Genomic DNA, 21911 nt, shown 5'->3' on the forward strand with positions numbered 1-21911 from the left:
TATACTTTTTTTTTGGAGAGATCATAGTTATTCCATTCCATTCTAATTTGGAAGAAAAATATCGACCTTAGGTTCCGAAAAGAAACCTCTTCGCTAGAAGGAGGGCTTGAACCTCCGACCTTGTGGTTAACAGCCTTCATATTATCATTGTTTGGAGAGATCCAAAAAAGAAACCTAATATTATACTTTTTTTTTGAGAGATCATAGTTATTCCATTCCATTCTATTCTAATTTGGAAGAAAAATATCAACCTTAGGTTCCGAAAAGAAACCTCTTCGCTAGAAGGAGGGCTTGAACCTCCGACCTTATGGTTAAGGGCCACACGCTCTAACCAACTGAGCTATTCCAGCCTTCATATTTTCATTGTTTTTAATTTTTTATCATTGGGACCTATATATAATTTAAGTAATATACTAATCATATGTTTCAATAAACACATAAATAGTTAATAAGGAACAATAATAAATAGTTTTGTAAATACTCTTAAAACTTCATATTTAACAATAATAATAGGACTCATGTAAACTTTTTCTGTACCAAATTTTTTTTTTAGATAAAACTTACTAGTTAAGTAAAAATACAATCAACAACACTACCACGATATTCTATTCCATAATTAATTTAAATTTATGATTTATTAGTATTGATCAGTCTAAAATGTTCCTTAACTCCTCGATTTCATAGTGGTGCAATTTTATTTTGAAAAGGATAAGAAATTGAAGGTGAAAGTTTAGATAGAAAGAGAAAAGTAAGAAATAGATGGAACTACATGAAGAGAAAAAAAAAGACAAAAAAAGTGACTATGCATAAGATTTTAAGAAAAATTAAAAAAAAAACTAATATAAATAATATAATATATATATATATATAAATATAATTTAAATATATATATATATATATATATATAATTAAATGAAAAAAAATTGGGGGGATCATGGATCCCCTATCTCATTTAAAAGGTCGGTCAGTGCGTTGGGACATCAATCCCTCTTGAGTATGAGACAAGTAAATTTCTATCTATAAGGTCTGATTCTTTTCATATTGAAGCTCCAAATTGTAGGAATCTCACTTGACTCTCACAACTATATATCTTTCTCTATGTGAGTCTAAACTAGCAGAGTGAGACTAACTTCTTCAAATCCCTCTCGATACACCACCTACATCACACCAATCTACTAATCCTTCCCTAAGATTCACTACATTCTTCACATCCACACAAGAATTCATAATTTACATTCACATAAGAACTTAAGTCATCACACCATGTCATACATATGTATCTTACCTCAACTCAAATTCATCAATCACACATTATTTATTCCAATTGCGGTGATTTTTGATAGGGAAATTTGGAAAGATAGGTATCGGAAGAAACTGAAATAATATTTAAAAATAATAGGAATAGACCTCAGTTCAAGAAAGAACCGAAGCATAAAGTAAAGAATAGAATTTGATTCATAACTAATGAAGAATTCAACTATGAATGAATTGGAGAATCAATATGGTGTTGTAGAAAATGTGATTGTAAATATTGACAATATCATATATTTTGTAGACTTTGTCATTATGAACTTTGAAGAAGACATTGAAGTTTCTCTCATCTTTGGACAAACTTTGATGAAAACAATCAGACTTATCATGGATGTAGACTATTATACTTGTATTCATAAGTTGGTTTTGTAAAGGAACAATGGGAAAACCAATATATAGCATAAATTATTTCAAAACATGTACAATACATATGCATATATACATTTATATATAGATATGCTAAAATCTGTATTTGCACCTAACTTTCATTTCAATTATTCAATTTGGTTTCTTTTCTTTTTCTTTTTTGTTTAATTAATGCCCATTTTTTGTTAAAATTATTCAATTAGGTATTTTTCGTTCGATTGAGGTTAGTGTTGTCTTTGTTAATGTCAAGTGTTAATTTGTAGTATTTTCATTTTTTTTGCCATGTGTTAGGTTATTGTTGTGTCACATGATAGTGTCACGTGACAATGTCAGTGTCATGTGTTATTGCTAGTACCACATGTCAGTGTTATGTATTCAATTTAGATTTCATATTTGAAATTTTAACCCAATTGAGTACTATTTTTTTTATATCGAACAATGTTGTTTCTCTCCAAAATAGAACCAAATTAATAATTAGTCTAATTATAATTTATATTTACATGTTAAAATAATTTTTTTAGAATTTATACATCCAATCACTTCACCCAAATTTTGAAATTAATTTTCTTTTTTAAAACTTTTAATTTCAATAAAAAAATCCTTATTTTAAATTTATAATTTTTTTTAAAATATTAAAAATAAATGTAAAGTGACACTTGCAATTTTAAATTTTAAACGAACAAGGTGTTAATGTCAACTTAATGAAACAAACCAAATTGAACCATTTTAAAAAATAATATAACTAAATTAAATAAAAATAAAAAGACAAAATTGAACCAATTGAACAAATATGAGAACCAAATATATAATTAAACCAAAAATAATAAATAAAGGATGTAATATGTGTTAAATAATAGATGTTATTTTGTCTAGAAAAGAATCTCTACACATCAGTCATGTTAAATTGATGAAAGAATTTTGAAAAATGTTCCCTAGATTTCATGTATTACACATCAATTTATACATCTCATTTAAAATGTTCTTTTAGTCCAACTTGAAATTTTAAAAATAAAAAATGTTAAAAACAAATTAATTGATGATATTTTATGAAAGATAAAACATGATGTATTTGCGCTTGCATACATACATATATATATATATATATATATATATATATATATATATATATATATATATATTAATTTAGTAAATTATCATATTTAATAATTAATTATCTAAAATTTGTCTCAGAAATACATACATTCATAATTATCTATAATTTAAAAATAATATATAATTCCTTTTTGTTAGAGTATCCAAGATACTTGGTGAAATATTGTAAAATCAATTGCTTTTAAAGTAAAGCCGGATAGCAGACCCTTCTTTTAATTTTCTTTGTGATTTATCTTTTTTTTTCCTTTCTTGAAAAAGTTCATCTCTTTTTTCTTTTAAAATTTTTTCCTTCAAACCTTATTTATTTTAACTCTGATAACACTCTTGGGTAATAATTAAGGAGCTAGTGATAAATTTTATTCTATCACTTTCAGTCTATATTTATTTTAATGATTCTTTTCTCTCTCTTTTTTTTATGACTTTGTTGTCAAGGTAGAGTAAATCGAAAAAGTGGTTGTTTTTTGGTTTAACATATACTAAAAATTTTGTTACGTTTGTATACTTTGATTTGAGTCCTTGAATTTTAAAATAGTTTTATTACTTGAGTTTTGGAAATTTATTTGTTCTTTATAAAATTTTAAAATAGATTACATGGATGTGAAGACATTTTAGTCGTAAGATTTTAATTTCTATGAAAGGGTGATGTTTTGGTTGAAAGTTGTTTAAAATTTGAAATTTATTGCTATTTAAGATTTAGGTTATTATATTTTTCTTTAGAATATTTTGAGTTATTCATTTAGAAATTTATTTGGTGGTTATATTAAGCATGTTAAGGTATATAATTTATTAAATTGAATTTTAAACACGGTTATGATAAATATAGTCTATTTCCTATATTTTTCCTTTATATCCGTTTGAGTTTGATGTAAATAAAATATATAATAAGTTTAAATTATTAAGATTAAATTAACACAAGATGATTTCCCTTGTTTTCGTTTGAGTTTGATATAAATGATATATATGCTAAAGTTTAAATTATTAAGATTAAATTGAAATGAACGAAGACAATGTTTAAATAAATTTTGGACTTTATTGACATGTTTTGTATGCCTTTGAGAGTCATGTTTGTTAAATTGGTTTTTGATAAAATCTTTGAAAATCATTTTGTTTCCTTGCATAATATAGGTTTTTTGAGCAAAAATATAAACAACATTCAAATTTTTTTTTCTATTTTTCTTAATTGAAGGAATTTTTTTTCTCAAACAAAAATGAGACCTTAACTCAATTTTTGTTTAAGCGAGACAATTTTCGCTCAAACTAAAAAAATATTTCTTTTTCTTTTCTAATATCTTTGATTAATTGTAGTTAAATGTTTACTATACATGTCAAATGAATATTAGTTTAAATATTTAATTAAGTTTTTTCCAAGTGAATTGTGTTGTATAAATATAATTATTAAGATGATAAAACTTATTGTTAAATTACAAATTAAAACAATATATATAGAGAGGGAGAGATAAAGAGAAAGAGAAAGAAAGACATCATATATATTTTAAAAGTTGAAGTTAATTAGTAATAATTTAAATAATAAGATAAGTTTTGTATTGTCCTGATCATCCGCGACCAATATGATTTTTGAATATGATAAGACATTCCAAAGTTGACCTAAAGTCTATAGGCCCAGAAATTGGACTAAGTCCCTACTTCTACTAATTGATATTTTATCAAAAGATATTAATGTATAGGAGAGATAAGAGATATTAAATATTAACTCAAAGGGTGAGGGAATGAATTTACTAGCCTTAGGCTGTGTTCTTTTAAGATGAATGATTTGAGGGAGAGGGAGAGAGTAGAAGGATTATAGGGTGAAGTTGGTGTTGTTTCTTTTAGACCGTGTTCTTATGAAGGTATTTACTGTTTAGAGATTATGGGAAGCGATGATTCTGAAGATTTTTTGTGTTCTTTTTCGTAGATTTGAAAGCGAAGGAAAGTGTTGATTTGAGGCATCCCTCCCTGCATCACATCTTGCTAGCATGGTGAGCTTGGAGAGTGATTGGGATAATTTTACGCTTATGCCCTTGTTATTTTAGCTCTAGCAGGTGAGCTTCTTCCATACCACTCTCATTCCATTTTCCTTTCTTTCTTTTCCTTTGAATATTCCCTAGGACTTGCTACCTTTCCACCATTGTTGGTTGTTGAGAAGAGAGATGGTGGCGACGATAGTGGCGCGACGGAGGGTTGACGTCGCGATAGAGGGTTCACGGTGCGACAGAGCGTTCGTTCACGAGGTGGAATTGTGAAGATATCTTCTTTGGAACCAAACCTATTTTTGTGAGTATTTAATGGAACCAGATTTGTTTTTGCCATAATGGAATGAAATATGTTCTCTTTTTGTTGGATTTGATTCCAACTTTGTGAAGCACATGCATGGTTTCGTTTTAACCGGTTCCATTTTCATGTAACCTATTCCATTTCCATTTGTGGTGTTTTTGGAAATTAAAATATTAAATTTTTTAAATCAAATATATTTTAATATTTTTTCAATTAATAAATATTATTAATATTTTTATTTATGACAATAATATATCAAAAAACTAATTACAACTTATCAAAATATCATTTTATTATACTTTTCTAATACCAAGGACAATTAGGTCATTTTACATTTTCATCTATTAAATTTAATTTTTTTATTAGTCATATCAATCAAATCTTTCACAAACTTTCATACAATTTACTCTCAAATCTACTCCACTATCACTCTCAAATCCCTAAAAAAGAACAATATAAACATCACTTTCTAATCAACTCAAATCAATCATCTCCCTCTCCCTCAAATTCATTACTCAATAAGAACACACCCTTAAGGGGTTTGGAGGTGATTTTGAAGTGGATTAGAGAGTGAAGTGTGTGAAAGTTTATGACTGAATTGACTGATGTGACATATTAAAAAAAGTTTTAATAGATAAAAAAGTTAGATTATCGAGATGTTCCTATTGTTAAAAGTAATATAAAATGATATACAAATTATTTAGAATTATTTTTATAACTTTTATTGAATGATTGAAATTATAAAAAAAATGAATAATACAAAATATTTGGTATGAAAATAAATTTAATATGTAAGGTGTGAAATAATTTATTCACATACAGATTTTATTTTATTTTTAATAGTAATTTTAGAAGTAATAAATTTTTATTATAACCATAATAAATTTTTAGTTGTGTTATTAATTTTTATTATGTTGTTAGAAATGAATAAATCACAATGCAAGGAAACTGAACTATGAGAGGTAATTTCATAAATTTGAGTGGGTCACTTTAAGACCCAATTTGGGGTGTTACAGGTCACCCTCTAATCTCATCATGCATAGGATTTCATTTGGAATTAATCTTTCTAATCATTGCTCGACATCACATTTTATCACTCTCAAAGAAATAAGGTAATCACCTGCTAATCTTCCCTTCCCATTCTGCATAAACAGTAAATCCTTCTAAAAAAACACAATATTAATGTTCTTTATTTCATATCAAATCAAGATAGTACTTCGTATTTTTGTTTCGGTAAGAGCTCTATTTCTTTTTTGTCCGATCAAGTTTCAAAATAAATATAAACAAGAATATATTTAAAATAAAGTGTTTTTCAATAAATAAAAAATAATCATAACTAAAGTAAGACTAATTAAAAATTCCAAAATCATAAATATAAATAAGCTCTTAACCTCTAAGTCTAACTCTATTAATCTTTGCCATAATTCTCTATTATAGGACGAGATTTTACTGAATCACCACACGTAATAGAAGGTTAAATTCAATCTTAATGGACAAGAAGTTGACTTTATTTATTGTCATAGAAACAACCTATTCCTCCGTACAACAATAAGAGTAATTTGTTCTATGAATAGAAGAAAAAGAGATAAGTAGAGAATGACAGTTATTATTTGCATGTCCAATACACATGCAATTTAATTTTTTTTTTAAATATTTTATACTTTAAAAGTAATTTTAACTACAGCTGTATATAATTAAATAAAAATAAAAATATTTCGAGCTATAATCTTTTTAAGAATGTGATTTTGATGATATAATATAATTTCATAAAACGAGTATCCTTTACCTACATTAAATATTTAAAAGAAATTATTTTATTATATATAATAGCATAATACATCTATGTACGTATGATGATAAAAATATTTTTCTAAGAATACATTTTACCTTATTTCAGAAGGAAAAAAAAAATAGTTCAACCGTATGCTGCCCCGAATGAAAGACGAGGAGGAGGACAGTTATCAATAGAACATGTCCTGTATCTTTTTTATAAATTATTTATTTGGTCTTTATATTTATATAACTTATTCAACTTTTTTATATTATTAGATGTTTTGATTAAGTTATTTAATTTTAATTATTATAAAATTAGTCTCTTTCATCAGTTGGTAAACAATATGACAACAGGAAACATATTGATGCTAATTTAAAAATTTCTAGACTATTTTTTTAATAACATAGGACCAAATTAAATAAGTTATATGAATACAAGTATCAAAGAATTATTAAGTTATACAATTAATTATGTATTAAAATGTTAACATTAGTTTATGTGAGGAAGGTAAATATATTTTAGGGTTATAAATTAGTCCCAACAAAAGAAATGAAGTGAAGAACAAACGAGTTTTAAATTCTTATAATAGAAATATTAACATACATCTAACTATTTTTTTAATGTTTTTAAAATCACAAATATAATTTTTATCTTATATTCAAAGTTTACTTTATAAACATGTTACATAAATCATATATAAAAACGAAAAAAAAAAATAGTATTAAAGTCATTAAAGTTAACACTTATCTATTTTTTATAACTTTGAAAAGTAATTTCGAATGAATAAGTATTTAAAAATGTGTAGGTAGATAACATAAGATCAAAAATTCCCAAATCAATCCGTGTCAATATTTTATTATATTTGCATACTGATTAATACATTTGTTAAAACTAATGGAAACGAAGAAGAAGGAGGAATTGTATTTTTCATGAAAAGTGACGGTTAAATACTTCTTTGCCCTTATATATTTATATCATAATATATTTAATTCGCTCTTGATATTACTTTTCGATTTTTAAATTAACATAAAGTGATCAATTTTTCAGATATTTTGACAACATATTTGTCTCGATTAATGGAAAGGATTTAATTAATACTAATTTTAACATTAAGAAACTTATTAAAAAATTTAACAATGTAAACATGAATATTAACATGGTGTAAACGAAGTAATTTTTTTAATAGAGAAAGGAACATGACCAAGTAGCATTATGCACTTATAATAGAGTATGAAATTTTTTGCAGTTTTGGGAAGATATTTTGAATTGAAACGGTGGAGGTTTATGATATTTGCATGGAACTTGGAAGTTTGATTAATGAATGAATAATAAAAGGAAAAAAAGGTATGATTTGATTTTTAAATATGGCAACCAAAGTGGGTTTTGTGATTCCTTTCTTGCCAGCTAGAAGGTAGCCACAAAACTAACAAGAAAGGGATAAAGTATTGTGGAGCAAAGAATCAAAATGAAATATTCTGTTATTTTGATTAATTTTAATCTACTGATACCATATATTTTAATGTTGCGTGTTACAATTACCTAGCTTGCCAGGTCTGTCATATATTAAATTCTTCTTGTGTTTCTCAAATCTCTTAGTTTATATTTTCTAGGTGTTAGTTTCTACAAGTTTCTGTTCATTTTATATCGGGTTGAGATTCCCTTACTATTTCAACTCTTTAATATGTAAGGGTAATTTTATGTTCTATGGATGTTTATAAAACGAAAACATCCTATTACTCTTACCTAGATTAACCTTACTAACTCAATTATGTTTCTATTACTCTTATTCTCACATGACATGGTAGAATATAATACACTACATAGAATTCAAATCAATGATCTCAACATATCCTAATAATCACAAAGAATCAAAGATCAATCTTGAACCTAAATGAGTCACATTTAAATAATATTTTCATATGCATGCAAAGGTCCTAAATATTACAAAAATAAAAATAAAACTGAACTTACTTAGATGAAAATTCTAATTAAGTAAGACTATTTTACTCTATGTCAAGATATTTATGATGACTCTAATATTAAAAAAAATGAAAATATCTTTTAAAATAAAAAAAGTAAAATTTTATAGAAATAATAAAATAAAACTTAAATAATTAATTTTCTATTTATAAACTTTGTATTTTATACAATAAAATAATCTTAGAAAAATCACTTATAGTTTAACTACTATTATGTTATAACAAGTATTTGATCATACATTTTTTTGTATGTTTCAAAATAAATTTGGTTAATTTTTCATACTTCTAGAAACATTTTAAAAATTTAAGTCAATTAAAATAAAAGTTAGAGCATAAAATATCATATTCATCTCCTAAACGCGACAATAAAATAAAAAACATGAGAGTGTAACTGTTTTTAAAATAAAAGATTTTAAGATTTTCTTTTTATAGATATTAGTAAAAATACATACGCTCTATCACATGTCGATAACAAAAAATATTAAATTTATTACTATTATAATTATAAAATTAAATATAAATAATTTTTGTAATTTTATTACAAGTAATTATCTTAAATTAAAAATGATTAAATTTTAAAAAATAAATAAAAAGAAACTAACTTTTAAATAAGTCACTTAAAAAATAAAACTGATAAAATGATTATTTTAATTTAAATTTAAAAGATAAAGATGAAAAAAAATGTAAATCAAGACGGAAATCCATGTATAGATATTAAATAATTCAATTTTCTATTTTTATAAAGTGTGCACAAATTATTCAATGATTTATTTGCCTTAATTCATAATGACATATCTCTAAAAATAATTTGAACTGTCAAAATTTTATTTATAAGAGTATATAAATTTAAAAAGGTCAAATATACTATAATTAGACATAATATTTTTATTTATATATTAATTTTTATATGCATTAAAAAAAATGGGACCTCCAAAAAGCTCTGTTATTGTCCATAATTACCACTATAAGTAGCCCTAACTTTTATTTAGAGATAAATTTAGAATGAAATAAAACTTTAAAGATATAAAAAAAAAATTAGAAGTTAATTTTTTTTTTTTTACAATTAGACTTCTCCAACCATCTAGATAGGACAGGTATAAAATTTGGTGTTGGAGAATCACAAAATCACGATCTTGAAACGTGGTTTAAGGACCACTCACATGAACTTGATCGTAAGTGTTGCATTGGGAAAGATGTGGCAAAGATTGAACTCTTTATTAAGTTAGTATTAAGTCAAAAATTTTGTTCAATTATTATGATGCTTTTACTGGTTCTTTGTGGATAAATGTATGCACAAGCATAATGATAAGATACGTCAAATAGATATAATAATACATTAAATATAACATCTAAAAATTTATAATGTAATATTCTTTCCGTAAAATATATTAAAATTATAAATAATTTAAATAATTTTTTTAATATATAACAAAAACAATTAATGAAATAAAAAATTAAAAACAAAAAGAGTTGATTAATTAATTAAAATAAGGAAAGATTATATATATATATATATATATATATATATATATATATATATATATATATATATATATATATATATATATATATAATGAAATTATTGGGTTCTTGATGTGGCAAGATGATCATTCATATTAACTTGATCATAAGTGTTGCATTGAGGAAAAGATGTGGCAAGGATTCAACTCTTTATTAAGTTATTAAGGCAAAATTCTTGATGGATGTATGCACAATCACCGTGTTAAGATACGCCAAATAAGTATAATAATACATTAAATGTAACATTTAAAATGTTTATAATGTAATATTTTGTCCGTATAATATATTAAAATTATAAATAATTTATTTTAATATATGACAAAAATAATTAATGAAATAAAAAAATTTAAAACAAAAAAGAGTTGGTTAATTAATTAAAATAAGAAAAGATTTATGCTTGTCTTTTCAAAGAAGAGATAAGCATGTTTTAAATAAGAAAAAAAATATAATGATAGTATATGTGTAACTATGAAATTGTTGGGTTGAGAAAAGATCACCAAAGACACACAATACCAATAAGACATAAGTCCAACATACGCATTAAGGATTGACATCATTCTTAACCTAAAATCTTAAAATGATAAGTTTATAGGTTTTCATCCATATATGGTGCTTAACTTTCTTATTTTTACTCAATGTTAGACTTAGACTCACACTTAGATTCCCAATAATCTCTCTCTCAAGTGTGAGTCCTTTCACATTGACACTTCTCCCTCGAACTAACTACCGAATACCCACTGTCAGGAATATCTTTTGATATAGAGTCTTGTCTAAGCCGATCATCATACGAACCAGACTTTGATATCTTTGTTGGGACTCACACTTGAGGGAAAGATTGTTGGGAATCCAAGTGTGAGTCTAAGTTCCACATGGAGTAAAAATGAGAAAGTTGAATACTATATAAGGATGAAAATTCAAATCCATGATTGACTCATGTTTCGTTAGTATTATATCTTCCTAGTAATATTTTTTCGAATGAACCAACAAAAAAACATGTAAATACCTTAACCTTACGAGTGATCTAATCAAAACTTGAAGACATTTCATTGTTGTGTAAGAGTCACACCATGTATTAAAAATATGATTAAAAATTTTTGACATCTTGTAACAATGTTTGTTCCAATTAAGATTGTTCACTAAAAGTTTTGTGAAGAATATCTATAATGCAATTAGTTATGCTGGTTGTTGTATTCTATTAATACTTGACGATGTATATGGATATTGTTATAAAATTAATGTTTTAAGATATATTATGACTATATGTTAGAATGTAAAGAAATTAGTTGTATAGCATTAGTACTACATAAAATGTTGGTGATTTATATGGTTGTTTGGTTATATATATATATATATATATATATATATATATATATATAATATATATATATATATATATATATATATATATATATATATATATATATATATATATATATATATATATATATATATATATATATATTTATATTTGACAGATATAATTTATTGAATACATACCATTACTATTATGTAATTTTAGTACATGTGAAAAATTATTATGAATGTTATTAAGTATATCAAACATAAATTATTCAATGTAATTGTTTTTCCAATTACTTTATAATTGATTTTAATGCTATTATTATTTTATTTTTGTTATTCAGTCAAATATTTTTTTGATATTTTTCTTTCATTCATTGTCCATTTTCTTTCTTTCTTTCTTTTCTTCTTCTTTTTTTCACTGTATCAAACGTAGCACTATACGAGTGTACACTAATAGCGATGTACACAATGATACATGAGTATACAATGATGTTGATTTATTAAAAGTTATCATGACATGCAATCCTAGAGCTACTTTAAAGTGTACACTAATATTGTCCATCGTTGTTTTATATTAATTACAAATCATTTTATATGATCATACAATGATATGTGGAAATAATAAACAAAATGACAACATAATCAAAATATCATACATTTAATAACAAAAATTAAAAAGTAGAGACTTAAAAAATAAAAATTTTGAGTACTCAAATAAATTAAAAAATTTAGTTAACATTTAATTAGAAGTATAAATTTATAAAAAAATAGAACTTAACTAAATCTATAAAATGTTAGAAAGATAAGTATAATAAAAAAACAAAAAAAACATATTAACGTGATTATTAACATAAATGATCTTTCACATTGTGTGTCAAAGATAAAAAAAATCAAAAGTTATTAACCAATAAAAATTGACATATATATAGATTGAGAAAAAGAATCCCTCACATTATTTCTTTTTTATAGAGAAGTGGTATATTTAATTACTTTTATGATGAACATGTGTTGGTTATATGATTATTAACCACATCAAAAAACATAACAGTTAGAAAATATGAGAAAAATAATCATTTTTGCTTACAAAGAGAGGGAGTCAGATACAACAAACTTAGTTAAATTATTACATTATTATCTTAAAAGATCACATTTACATCTAATTCAATTTCATAACATCAATTTAATAAAGTGAAAATTCATAATATATATATATATATATATATATATATATATATATATATATATATATATATATATTAATTTGACTATATCATTGATGTGGACCCTTACAAATCAATAGTACATCTTTTTAAGGATGCACTTTCCAACAAAACCCTTGAGACTAAACATAGTCTAGGCTGTAATGGATCAAGATCTCACTTTCTCCAAACTAACAAAATCAAATATGCGTTTCTTATTTTCTTGCTTTGCAGACGTTTTGATTATTATTATTATTATTATTATTATTATTCAAATTTGAAACTATTTCTCATTGGAGATTTGTTATTTGTCAGATGACAACATGTTCTAAAAGCAAGTTTGATGCAGAAAACTTGTTTTCCAACCGATTGAAATGTTTTGTGCTTTCAATTTTGTGGGGTTTCTTTTCACGCATCCATGGTATATCCATGAATGTGGGGAAGGGACTTCACGAGGGCCTTCATAATCGACACATATTTGTTTAAAAGATTTTGAAATCTTTTCACCACATCATATTTGTTTCAAAAGATTTTCACATATTTTATGAAGATTTTAGGACTTCACGAGGGCCTTCATAATCGACACATTTCATTTTTAAATTGGATAGATCTAAATATGACGTGTTGGATTTTCCAATTTTCCAGCTAATTGTTGCTCACAGAGGATAAATTGTTGTTTTATGAAGTTGTGTTTAATGATCAGAAAAAGAAGAAAAATGGATAGAAAAGATAAATAATACAATTCTATCAACTCAAATTACTGGTGTTTTAACATATAGAAAATAATCCATGTATTCATTCCAAATGGAGTAACATTTATTATGAGATAGAAAGGAGTAACTAAGAGACATGAAACGAGGTTTGATTTGATTTTAGCTAGAATCCATTCAGATCCAGTCATCCCAATGGTGCACCACTGCATACACATTATTAAATATACACTCCCACTACTCATCAATTCCATCACCTACCACTACACTTCAACTAACATCAATTAATCACAAACAACACCCACAAGCCTCCATCCCCATTTCCCTTCGTCTTTTCGAAACCGACACACTCCTAATTTTTTTTTTCTCAAACCCCCAATAATGGAATCCGCACACCAATAAACACTCTTCCATATTCAACCCATTCGGATACTGTCATATAGTAACTATTTTATTTCTGCTTTTCAACCTTCATATTTCCTATCACGTAGGTAGATTTAAGACAAAAAAATATCTAAATTATCATTCTCCTCAACCTGTGAATGATATAGAACTTCTTTCAGACATTACATTTAAAAAATATATATAAGTTTTTATGATTAGAAATTAATTTACACTTAGTTTCTCCCATCCGTTACTGCTTCGTTGCAATGTCGAGGTGAATGTGTTTCAGCAGCACGGGTATAACGATATCGGGAGAACTGAGTTGCGGCAGGTGGCCCTCCGTCGACATGACTTCAACGACGGAGTCGCCGCCGATGTTTTGGTGGAGGTACTCGGCGACCACGATGGGAACCGCTAAGTCCTTCTTGCTTTGGATGATGTGGCATGGGACTGTGACGAGGTTGAGGATTTGACGCATGTCGCTTTGGAAAATGGTCTGCAACACGCTCAGCGCAATGTCTGGGCGCATATTGAACAGGGTTCGGCTGAACTCCTGCACCGCCACGGACTCCATGTCCCCACCAACGGCCATCGGAGCGAACCCTGAGCACCATGCCTTGTAATTCGCAGCCATGGCGTCGAATAGTTCGTCCAGATCTTCCTGCTCAAACCCCCCGAAATACTCCATGTCGTTCAGATACCTTGCATTAATTCCACATTCAACATTATATATTAACCAATTCGATAATGCTAATTAATAATATAGATAATTCTCTTAAATTATGTGTCTCATAATAAGGTAATGAGTATTTCTTAACAAAATTATTGGTTATTCAAACTATATTGAAGAATGCAATTAATTTATGCGAGATGTTAATTAATGAAAATACTGTCAGAAAAGATAATTAGGGTTTTCTTTGTTTTCTCAAATGATGAAATATTTTTTGGACAAATTAAATGCTGAAAGTGAAACACAATACGATAAGGGCATTTTTAACACTTATATTTGTTACTAAAAAAGGAAAACAAACATATTATATATGCTTCTCGACATTAACCTTAACAACAAATAAAGATGGATTATTTATAACAAATATCTCGAGAGTATTAGTTAAAAATGAACAAAACAAGAAAGATGTAATAGTAAATTACAGCGAGGTATATTGGTAGCATTACTTCCCTTCCAGTAAGACCTTTTGGGTGGTAATAATGAATAGCATAAAAGGCTTGAATTGGAATATACCAGTGCAGTTATAGACGAAGTCAAATACACATGATTAGTGATGATTAGTGAATCATGACATGAAAATAACGATTGAGTTACCTGGGCGAAGCGGAGAGCATGATGATTTTGGCGAATAGATCGGGGCGAGAAATGGAAGCGACAGTACCAATCATAGCGGAGACAGAGTGACCAAGAAAGATGCATGAATGAACACGAAGCTCTTCCAAGATAGCAAGCAGGTCGAAGGCATAGCCTTGCAAGGTGGAATAGCGGTCGAAATCGAAGTAATCGGGGTTGGTGGTGCCGGCTCCCATGTTGTCGTAGAGCACCACACGAAAGTCGTCGAGGAGATGAGGTACGAGGTGTTTCCACACGGATTGGTCTGTGCCGAAGCCGTGAGCCAGAACTATGTAGCGCGTGCCGGATCCCAAAACCTTCACGTTGTGAGCTTCTTCCACTATCCCCATTTTTTTCTGTTTTGCTATTGACGCTTAGGGTCCAAGTTCCAGACCTCTTCCTCCTCCTATTTGTACATAACAAACAAGCCTGTGAAGCCAACGCAGAGAGGGACCAAACCAATATAATAGTATATTACAAAATTATATTCTCCCATTTTTTTTTCCTTACATGATCTTTTTTTGTTTTTTAAATAACATGTTGCAAACAATTTCTTAATTCAGAAGAATAAATTATGCACATGCCGTAAAATACTTTTACACGTAGTTATATAAGTTTATTAATTGATTTTCATTTTAAAAGTTATATATATATATATATATATATATATATATATATGGGTATATTTTTTCGTACGTAATAAAAATGATAATTATCATGTATGTGTGTGTAATTATATATAACTGGGTTTAAATATTCTTAAAAGTAGAAGAACCATCCATTTGCAAAGTGAATGTGGTTAACACCGGAGGCATTACATGTGCAGTCCTTCTGTAGTGTTTGTTTATTTATAGTGAAAGGGAAAGGACGCGGAATAATAGCAATAGTAAGAACAAAAAATATTATTTAGGTGGATAGAAGGCATAGTAAGAAAGAGAAGGAACTTTAAAAAAAAAATCCAATAACGCTAGAAGGAGGACTTGAACCTCCGACCTTGTGGTTAACAGCCACACGCTCTAACCAACTGAGCTATTCCAGCATTTATATTATCATTGCTTTTTATATTTTATCACAGGCACCTATATATAATTTAAGCAACATTAATCATGTATTTCAATAAATGCATAAATAGTTGATAAAGAACAAAACCATGTCTCACAGTCTTACAAGGACGTATAGTTTTAATTCTGATGAACAATGTGAAAATCTTGTTGATGGACAATTTATAAGTAGTTTTGTAAATATCTTAAAACTTCATATTTAAGAATAATAAGTCTCTAGGACTCATGTAAACCTTTTCTGTACCCAAAAAATATTTTTATAAAACTTACTGGTTAATTAAAAATTCAATCAACAACACTACATTTTATTTCTACCACTAGATTCTATTCCATAATTAATTTAAATTCTTGTTTTATTAGTATTAAACAAACAAAACAGATAAATAGTATAATTTTGTTATCTTCTACCATATCAATGTTAACCGTCATTTACACAATATTAAATCCATAAAAATATATTAAGCATAGTTGTAAACTTTTTTTTTACAACAACTTAATTTATAGTTAACACGATAACAAAGTCATCTAAAAATTCAATACGTTAATACTTCTTGTAATTAGCTAGTATTCAGATCATATTCATATTAAGTACTCATTTAATAATTACTTTCTTTGAGAATTTGTTTATTTGGTGTTGTTGCAACCAAGATCGTGACAGAATAATGAAAAATAAAATTGCAAAAAAATAGAGTTTGGAGTCGTTACCTTAGTTTATTTTAGAAAACTAAGAAAAAAATAAAAAGATAAGACAAGGTGTGCAAAAAATCAGATTTCGGGTCTGGGAGTCAGTTATGAGTGGAAAGTGCATTAGCATCACGCAGTGTTCGTCCTAAGACGATACCTTTACTTAGATGTGCAAAAGGATGCGATTCTTTTAAAAGGTATATTTTCCCAAAAATAATAATAAAAGAATGTACAAAAGAAAAAAAAATAATTTTTTGATTTTTTGTGTTTGACAAGTATTAGATCTCGTTGTTACGTATCTCCATTTACAATGGAGAATCAGGTTATCTAGTTCTTTCTGAAAAAACTATTTAATAAAAGATTTTATTTTTATTTGGAGAATCTTTTAGAAATTGTTGATTTAATTTCTTATTTTTTATAATTTTGAAAACCTTTTTATGTTTTTTAGTATTTTTAATTATTTGAAAATAAGCGTCACGCGATGTGAGCAACAAGAGAGACACTAAAATTTAAAAAATAAAACTAGTTTTTATTTTTAGTTCTTTATATGTTTATTAGAAAAATATAAAATTTTAAAATAGGTGTCACGCGGCCAGACAAACACTAAAGATATGGAGAAAAATATTATTTATGATTAAAACAAAATATAATGAAAATTGAGAAAAAAAAAACTTGCAGTGACGTTCTTCTCTATCAATCTCACTCTCTTTTTCTTTACGTTATAACTACCATTTTTCTATTTTCTTTCTTTTTTCCTACCTCCTTCATTATGTTTTTATTTTTTCAAAAGAGAGATAAAACGGATGTGTGTATGTGTGAGTGGTGATGCGAAAGAATCAGGAAAGTGCAGAGAATATTTTCTTTTTTTTTTCGATTCCCTTTTTCATATGACAAACTTTCGACACATTGCACATTGGAACACCAATCTCTCTCGAGTATGACAAAAGTAAAATTCTAACTATAAGGTCTGATCTCCTTTTCATATCAGACCTCCAAATTGTAGGATCTTCATTTGACTCTCAACTAAATATTTTTTTTGTACTTGAGTCTAATACTAGCAAAGTGAGAATAGCTTCTCCAAATCCCTCTCTATACGCCACATATATCACACTAATGTAGTATTTCCTTCCTAAGAGTCACTACATTCTTCACATCGATACAAAAATTCATACCTTACATTCTCATAAGAATTTAAACCATCACACCATGTCATACATATGTATTTGTTGAGTATGATGGAAATAACATCTTATGAAAGTCCCACATTAAGTTAGGAAGTGGGTGTTAGTGACTATATAATGAACTTTAGGTCCATGATGTATCTTTCCCCAAGTCAAAGACACTTTGAGTTAATGTTTAACTTTTCTTATACTTTTGTAGTAGAGTGTTATGAGATGTAGTTAAATGTTTGCTTTGAAGAGTATGAGTGTACTTCGTGACAAAGGCTAACATTGAAGTCGAAGCCGAAATGTGTCAAACAGTGTAAAAGACTCAAATGTTATTATGAAATACGTTTGAAACGTTAAATAAACGTAATAAAATTTGCTTAATTTTACACCATACTCATACCCGTACCCATTTTCTTACTACTTTTATATTAATTTTAATTGATTTTATAAAATAATAAAAAATTGCGGTAAAAAAAATATAATATTATCAAATATTCAATATTAGGAGAATGATTGTTTTTTCGATATCAAATACTTTGAAATAAATTATAATTGTTTACATTTTAGATTATAATACCAAATAAAATTTCATGAGAACCAAAACATTTATTAAATTTACAACCATTAATGAAACCTATTTGATAACATTTAAAAAAATATAAAAGGAAAATAAATATTCAAATTAAAATATATTTTAGATGTTTGTTTACTTCAAAATTTTAAATTATAATGAATCTCTTTTTATACACTAAGAAAAGTTATAATACATCACTTGATTAAAATGATGCAAAGAACAAATAGTAAACATAATAATAAAATTTTGACATAGATCTTGTATCTTTTGAACTCCAATATATGTTGAATGGTGATAAAAAATATTTATGGCAATTACATTAAATTTTTATATCGTAGTAAATAAAAGTTATTTATACAATTATAGTGAAAAAATTACAGTATGATTGATAATGAGTTAGAAAAAAAATAGATAAATTATATTGAAATAGTATTTTACATGATGAAAATAAACAACAAATAAAAATATTAAAAAATGAACAAATATGCGTATTAGAAATGTTAGATTTGATGCACCAATCACCAGCAAGAGGGAGATGAATTGGTTTTTCAAACTTTTGATTTGTTCTTACACTTGAAAAATAATTTTTATGAAATCTTTAACCAATTGACAAAAGCAGTTTAAGAATGCATATTGTTCAACCTTTATACCTAGCAAAAATTAAAAGAGAATGAAAGAGAACACAAGAGACAACAAGATTTATACTGGTTCGATTCAAATGAATCTACATCCAGTCTCTAGTTTTCCTCACTAGAAATTTCACTATATCAATAAGAGAAGGAATACAAGAAACACCTATGCAATTCCTAAACTCTAAAACCACACTTTCTTGAAAACACCCATTCAAGAAATGTGCAAACTGTAATGCTCCAAGAAATTACACACAATTACCACAATCACAGTGATAACACAAAATTTCAAATTCAAGAAACTAATACAAAAACAATGACAGTAATGAAACAATAACACCTGATTTAGTACACAACTTTGGTGTCAATATTACACCTTCTTCATTTGATCTTGATGATCATTCTTGATGAACACTTAAGTCCTTGCTGCAGAATTTGCTCCAAGAAGATTTTCAACACTCTTTTATCTTTCTTTTTGGTTGAAAACGTTGTTTTCAGAAGGTGCAGGGATCTGTTTTTATCTAACAACTGTTGTCAAGACGAGTCTAGTCGACTAGATTAGTTTGCTAGTTTACTACATTATGACAAGGCCCAAATCCAAATTCCATAACTAACCTATTTAACTAGAGTAGTAGCCTAGTCGACTATCAAGACAACATACTAACATTTTCAGATTATCACATACATATATTTATGTCTTGTTCTGATTCCAATCATTTTCATGTTATTGTGGACATCACAAAAAATATTTTTTGATTCGAATCATTGTCATGCTATTATGGACATCATCAAAAATATTACAGATACACTTAATCAGCAACAAAAAATAATTTGAGAGACTATTGAAAGAAATCGCACAAAGAAAAACAAATGTATAATTAAGGGTATGATAAGATGAAAAATATCTTATAGATCTAATAAAGCTTTTAAAATATCAAAATATATACTCAATGGTTGAGAAATAAAGAAAATTGTTTTAGCAAAACAAAAGAATTCTTCAAATGAAACAAAAATGAATAATTGTAAGTAAAGATTTTTTTTTATATTAGCTAGTAAATGAAATGTTTATGCTATTAAACATTTAAATTGAGAGTATTAAACATTCTCATGTGAAATGAAAATATACAATAAATAAAAATATTAAAAAATAATAGAAATATTTAAATGTGAGACATAATTTTTTTTTTTAATTGGCATACATTATTTTAACATAATTACATAAAGATTATGATAAGATGAAAAAAATATATTAGAGATGTGAATGAGTTTCGTGACAAATTAAATAATTAGAAGAAATAAAAAATAGAAAGTATATATATATATATATATATATATATATATATGGTTACTTAATGAATTGTAAATATTTTAATAATTTAAATGGGGACGGATATATGACGGGGATATGTACATCCATATAATCATTCCCTTACATAGTTGAAAAAGTCGGGGATTCCCCATATATATACATAGTCAATGTGGAGATTCTCCGTCAAAACGGGGACGAGTTTAGGCAATACCCACAGGGGACAGGTTTATTTGCCATCTCTAATCTTAACCATACTGACATCATAAGAGTGTGTTTGGATAGAGTATTTTAATGAAGCAATTCATTTTTTTTGAAGAATTTAGATTTCTTTGTAATGAAATGCTTTGTTTGGATAGAAAAATTAAAAAGTATTTCAAATGCAAGCATTTTTTTGAAGGATTTCAATTAGCTAAATTAGTAGAAATTCAAATACCCTCAAAATAGGTGGAATTTGAAATTCTTCTCACTCAACCTAACATTTTAGACTCTCTAGTAGAGTTGTCAAACGGGTATGACGACCTAGACGGGACGAGCATGCTCGATGATCTAGACGGGCCTGATGACCCACACGGGCCCGACGACCCACATGAGCCCGACAATCCAAACGGGTCTTACGACTCGAATGGGCCCGACGACCCATACGGGTTTGATGACCCGAACAGGCCTTACGACCAGAACGGGCCCGACAATCTGGAATGCTCGACGACTTGGATGAGGCAGACTATCTGGACAAGACCAATGATCCGACGAGCCTGACAATATAGACGGGTCTAACAACCCGAACGGGCCCGACGACCCAGACGAGGCCGACGACCCAGACGGGCCTTACAACACAGAGTAGCCCGACGATCCGGACGAGCCCGATGACCTGGAAGGGTCCGACGACCCGGACGGACCCGACGACACGGACGTGCCCAACGACTCCGATAGGTCAAAATATCCAGACGGGGCAAACGACCCGGACGGGCCCAATGATTGGACAGGCCCGACAAACCGGACGAGCCTGACCACCGGACAGGCCCGACGACCCGGATGGACCCGACGGTTTTGAAGGCCCGTGTGGGTCGTCGAGCACGTCTAGGTCGTCAGACCTGTCCGGGTTGACGGGCCCGTCCGTGTCGTCGGGCCCTTTTTGATCGTTAGGTTTCCAAATTTATCATGAAGTCAAAACATAATTAAGCCTAAAATAAATATTGTTAAAATTAAATTTTAT

The 21911-nt window shown here is 27.6% G+C and overlaps 1 protein-coding gene and 2 non-coding genes across 3 annotated transcripts; all 3 read right to left on the bottom strand.

Moving 5' to 3' along the window:
• Nucleotides 1–276: 276 nt before the first annotated feature.
• TRNAK-CUU lies at nt 277–350 on the bottom strand. The gene has a single exon. It is a non-coding gene; the product is annotated as a tRNA-Lys (tRNA).
• Nucleotides 351–13634: 13284 nt separating this feature from the next.
• Nucleotides 13635–15692, bottom strand: LOC114176138 (probable esterase D14L). The gene is made up of 2 exons (XM_028061072.1): nt 15255–15692; nt 13635–14631 (listed from the first exon to the last, which is right to left on the bottom strand). The coding sequence occupies exons 1-2, from the start codon at nt 15620–15622 to the stop codon at nt 14181–14183; spliced, it is 819 nt and encodes a 272-aa protein (XP_027916873.1). The 5' UTR covers nt 15623–15692; the 3' UTR covers nt 13635–14180.
• Nucleotides 15693–16237: 545 nt separating this feature from the next.
• Nucleotides 16238–16311, bottom strand: TRNAN-GUU. The gene has a single exon. It is a non-coding gene; the product is annotated as a tRNA-Asn (tRNA).
• Between the last annotated feature and the right edge of the window lie 5600 nt (nt 16312–21911).

Source organism: Vigna unguiculata, chromosome 3 (genome assembly GCF_004118075.2).
Source record: "Vigna unguiculata cultivar IT97K-499-35 chromosome 3, ASM411807v1, whole genome shotgun sequence".
Taxonomy (NCBI): Eukaryota; Viridiplantae; Streptophyta; class Magnoliopsida; order Fabales; family Fabaceae; genus Vigna; species Vigna unguiculata.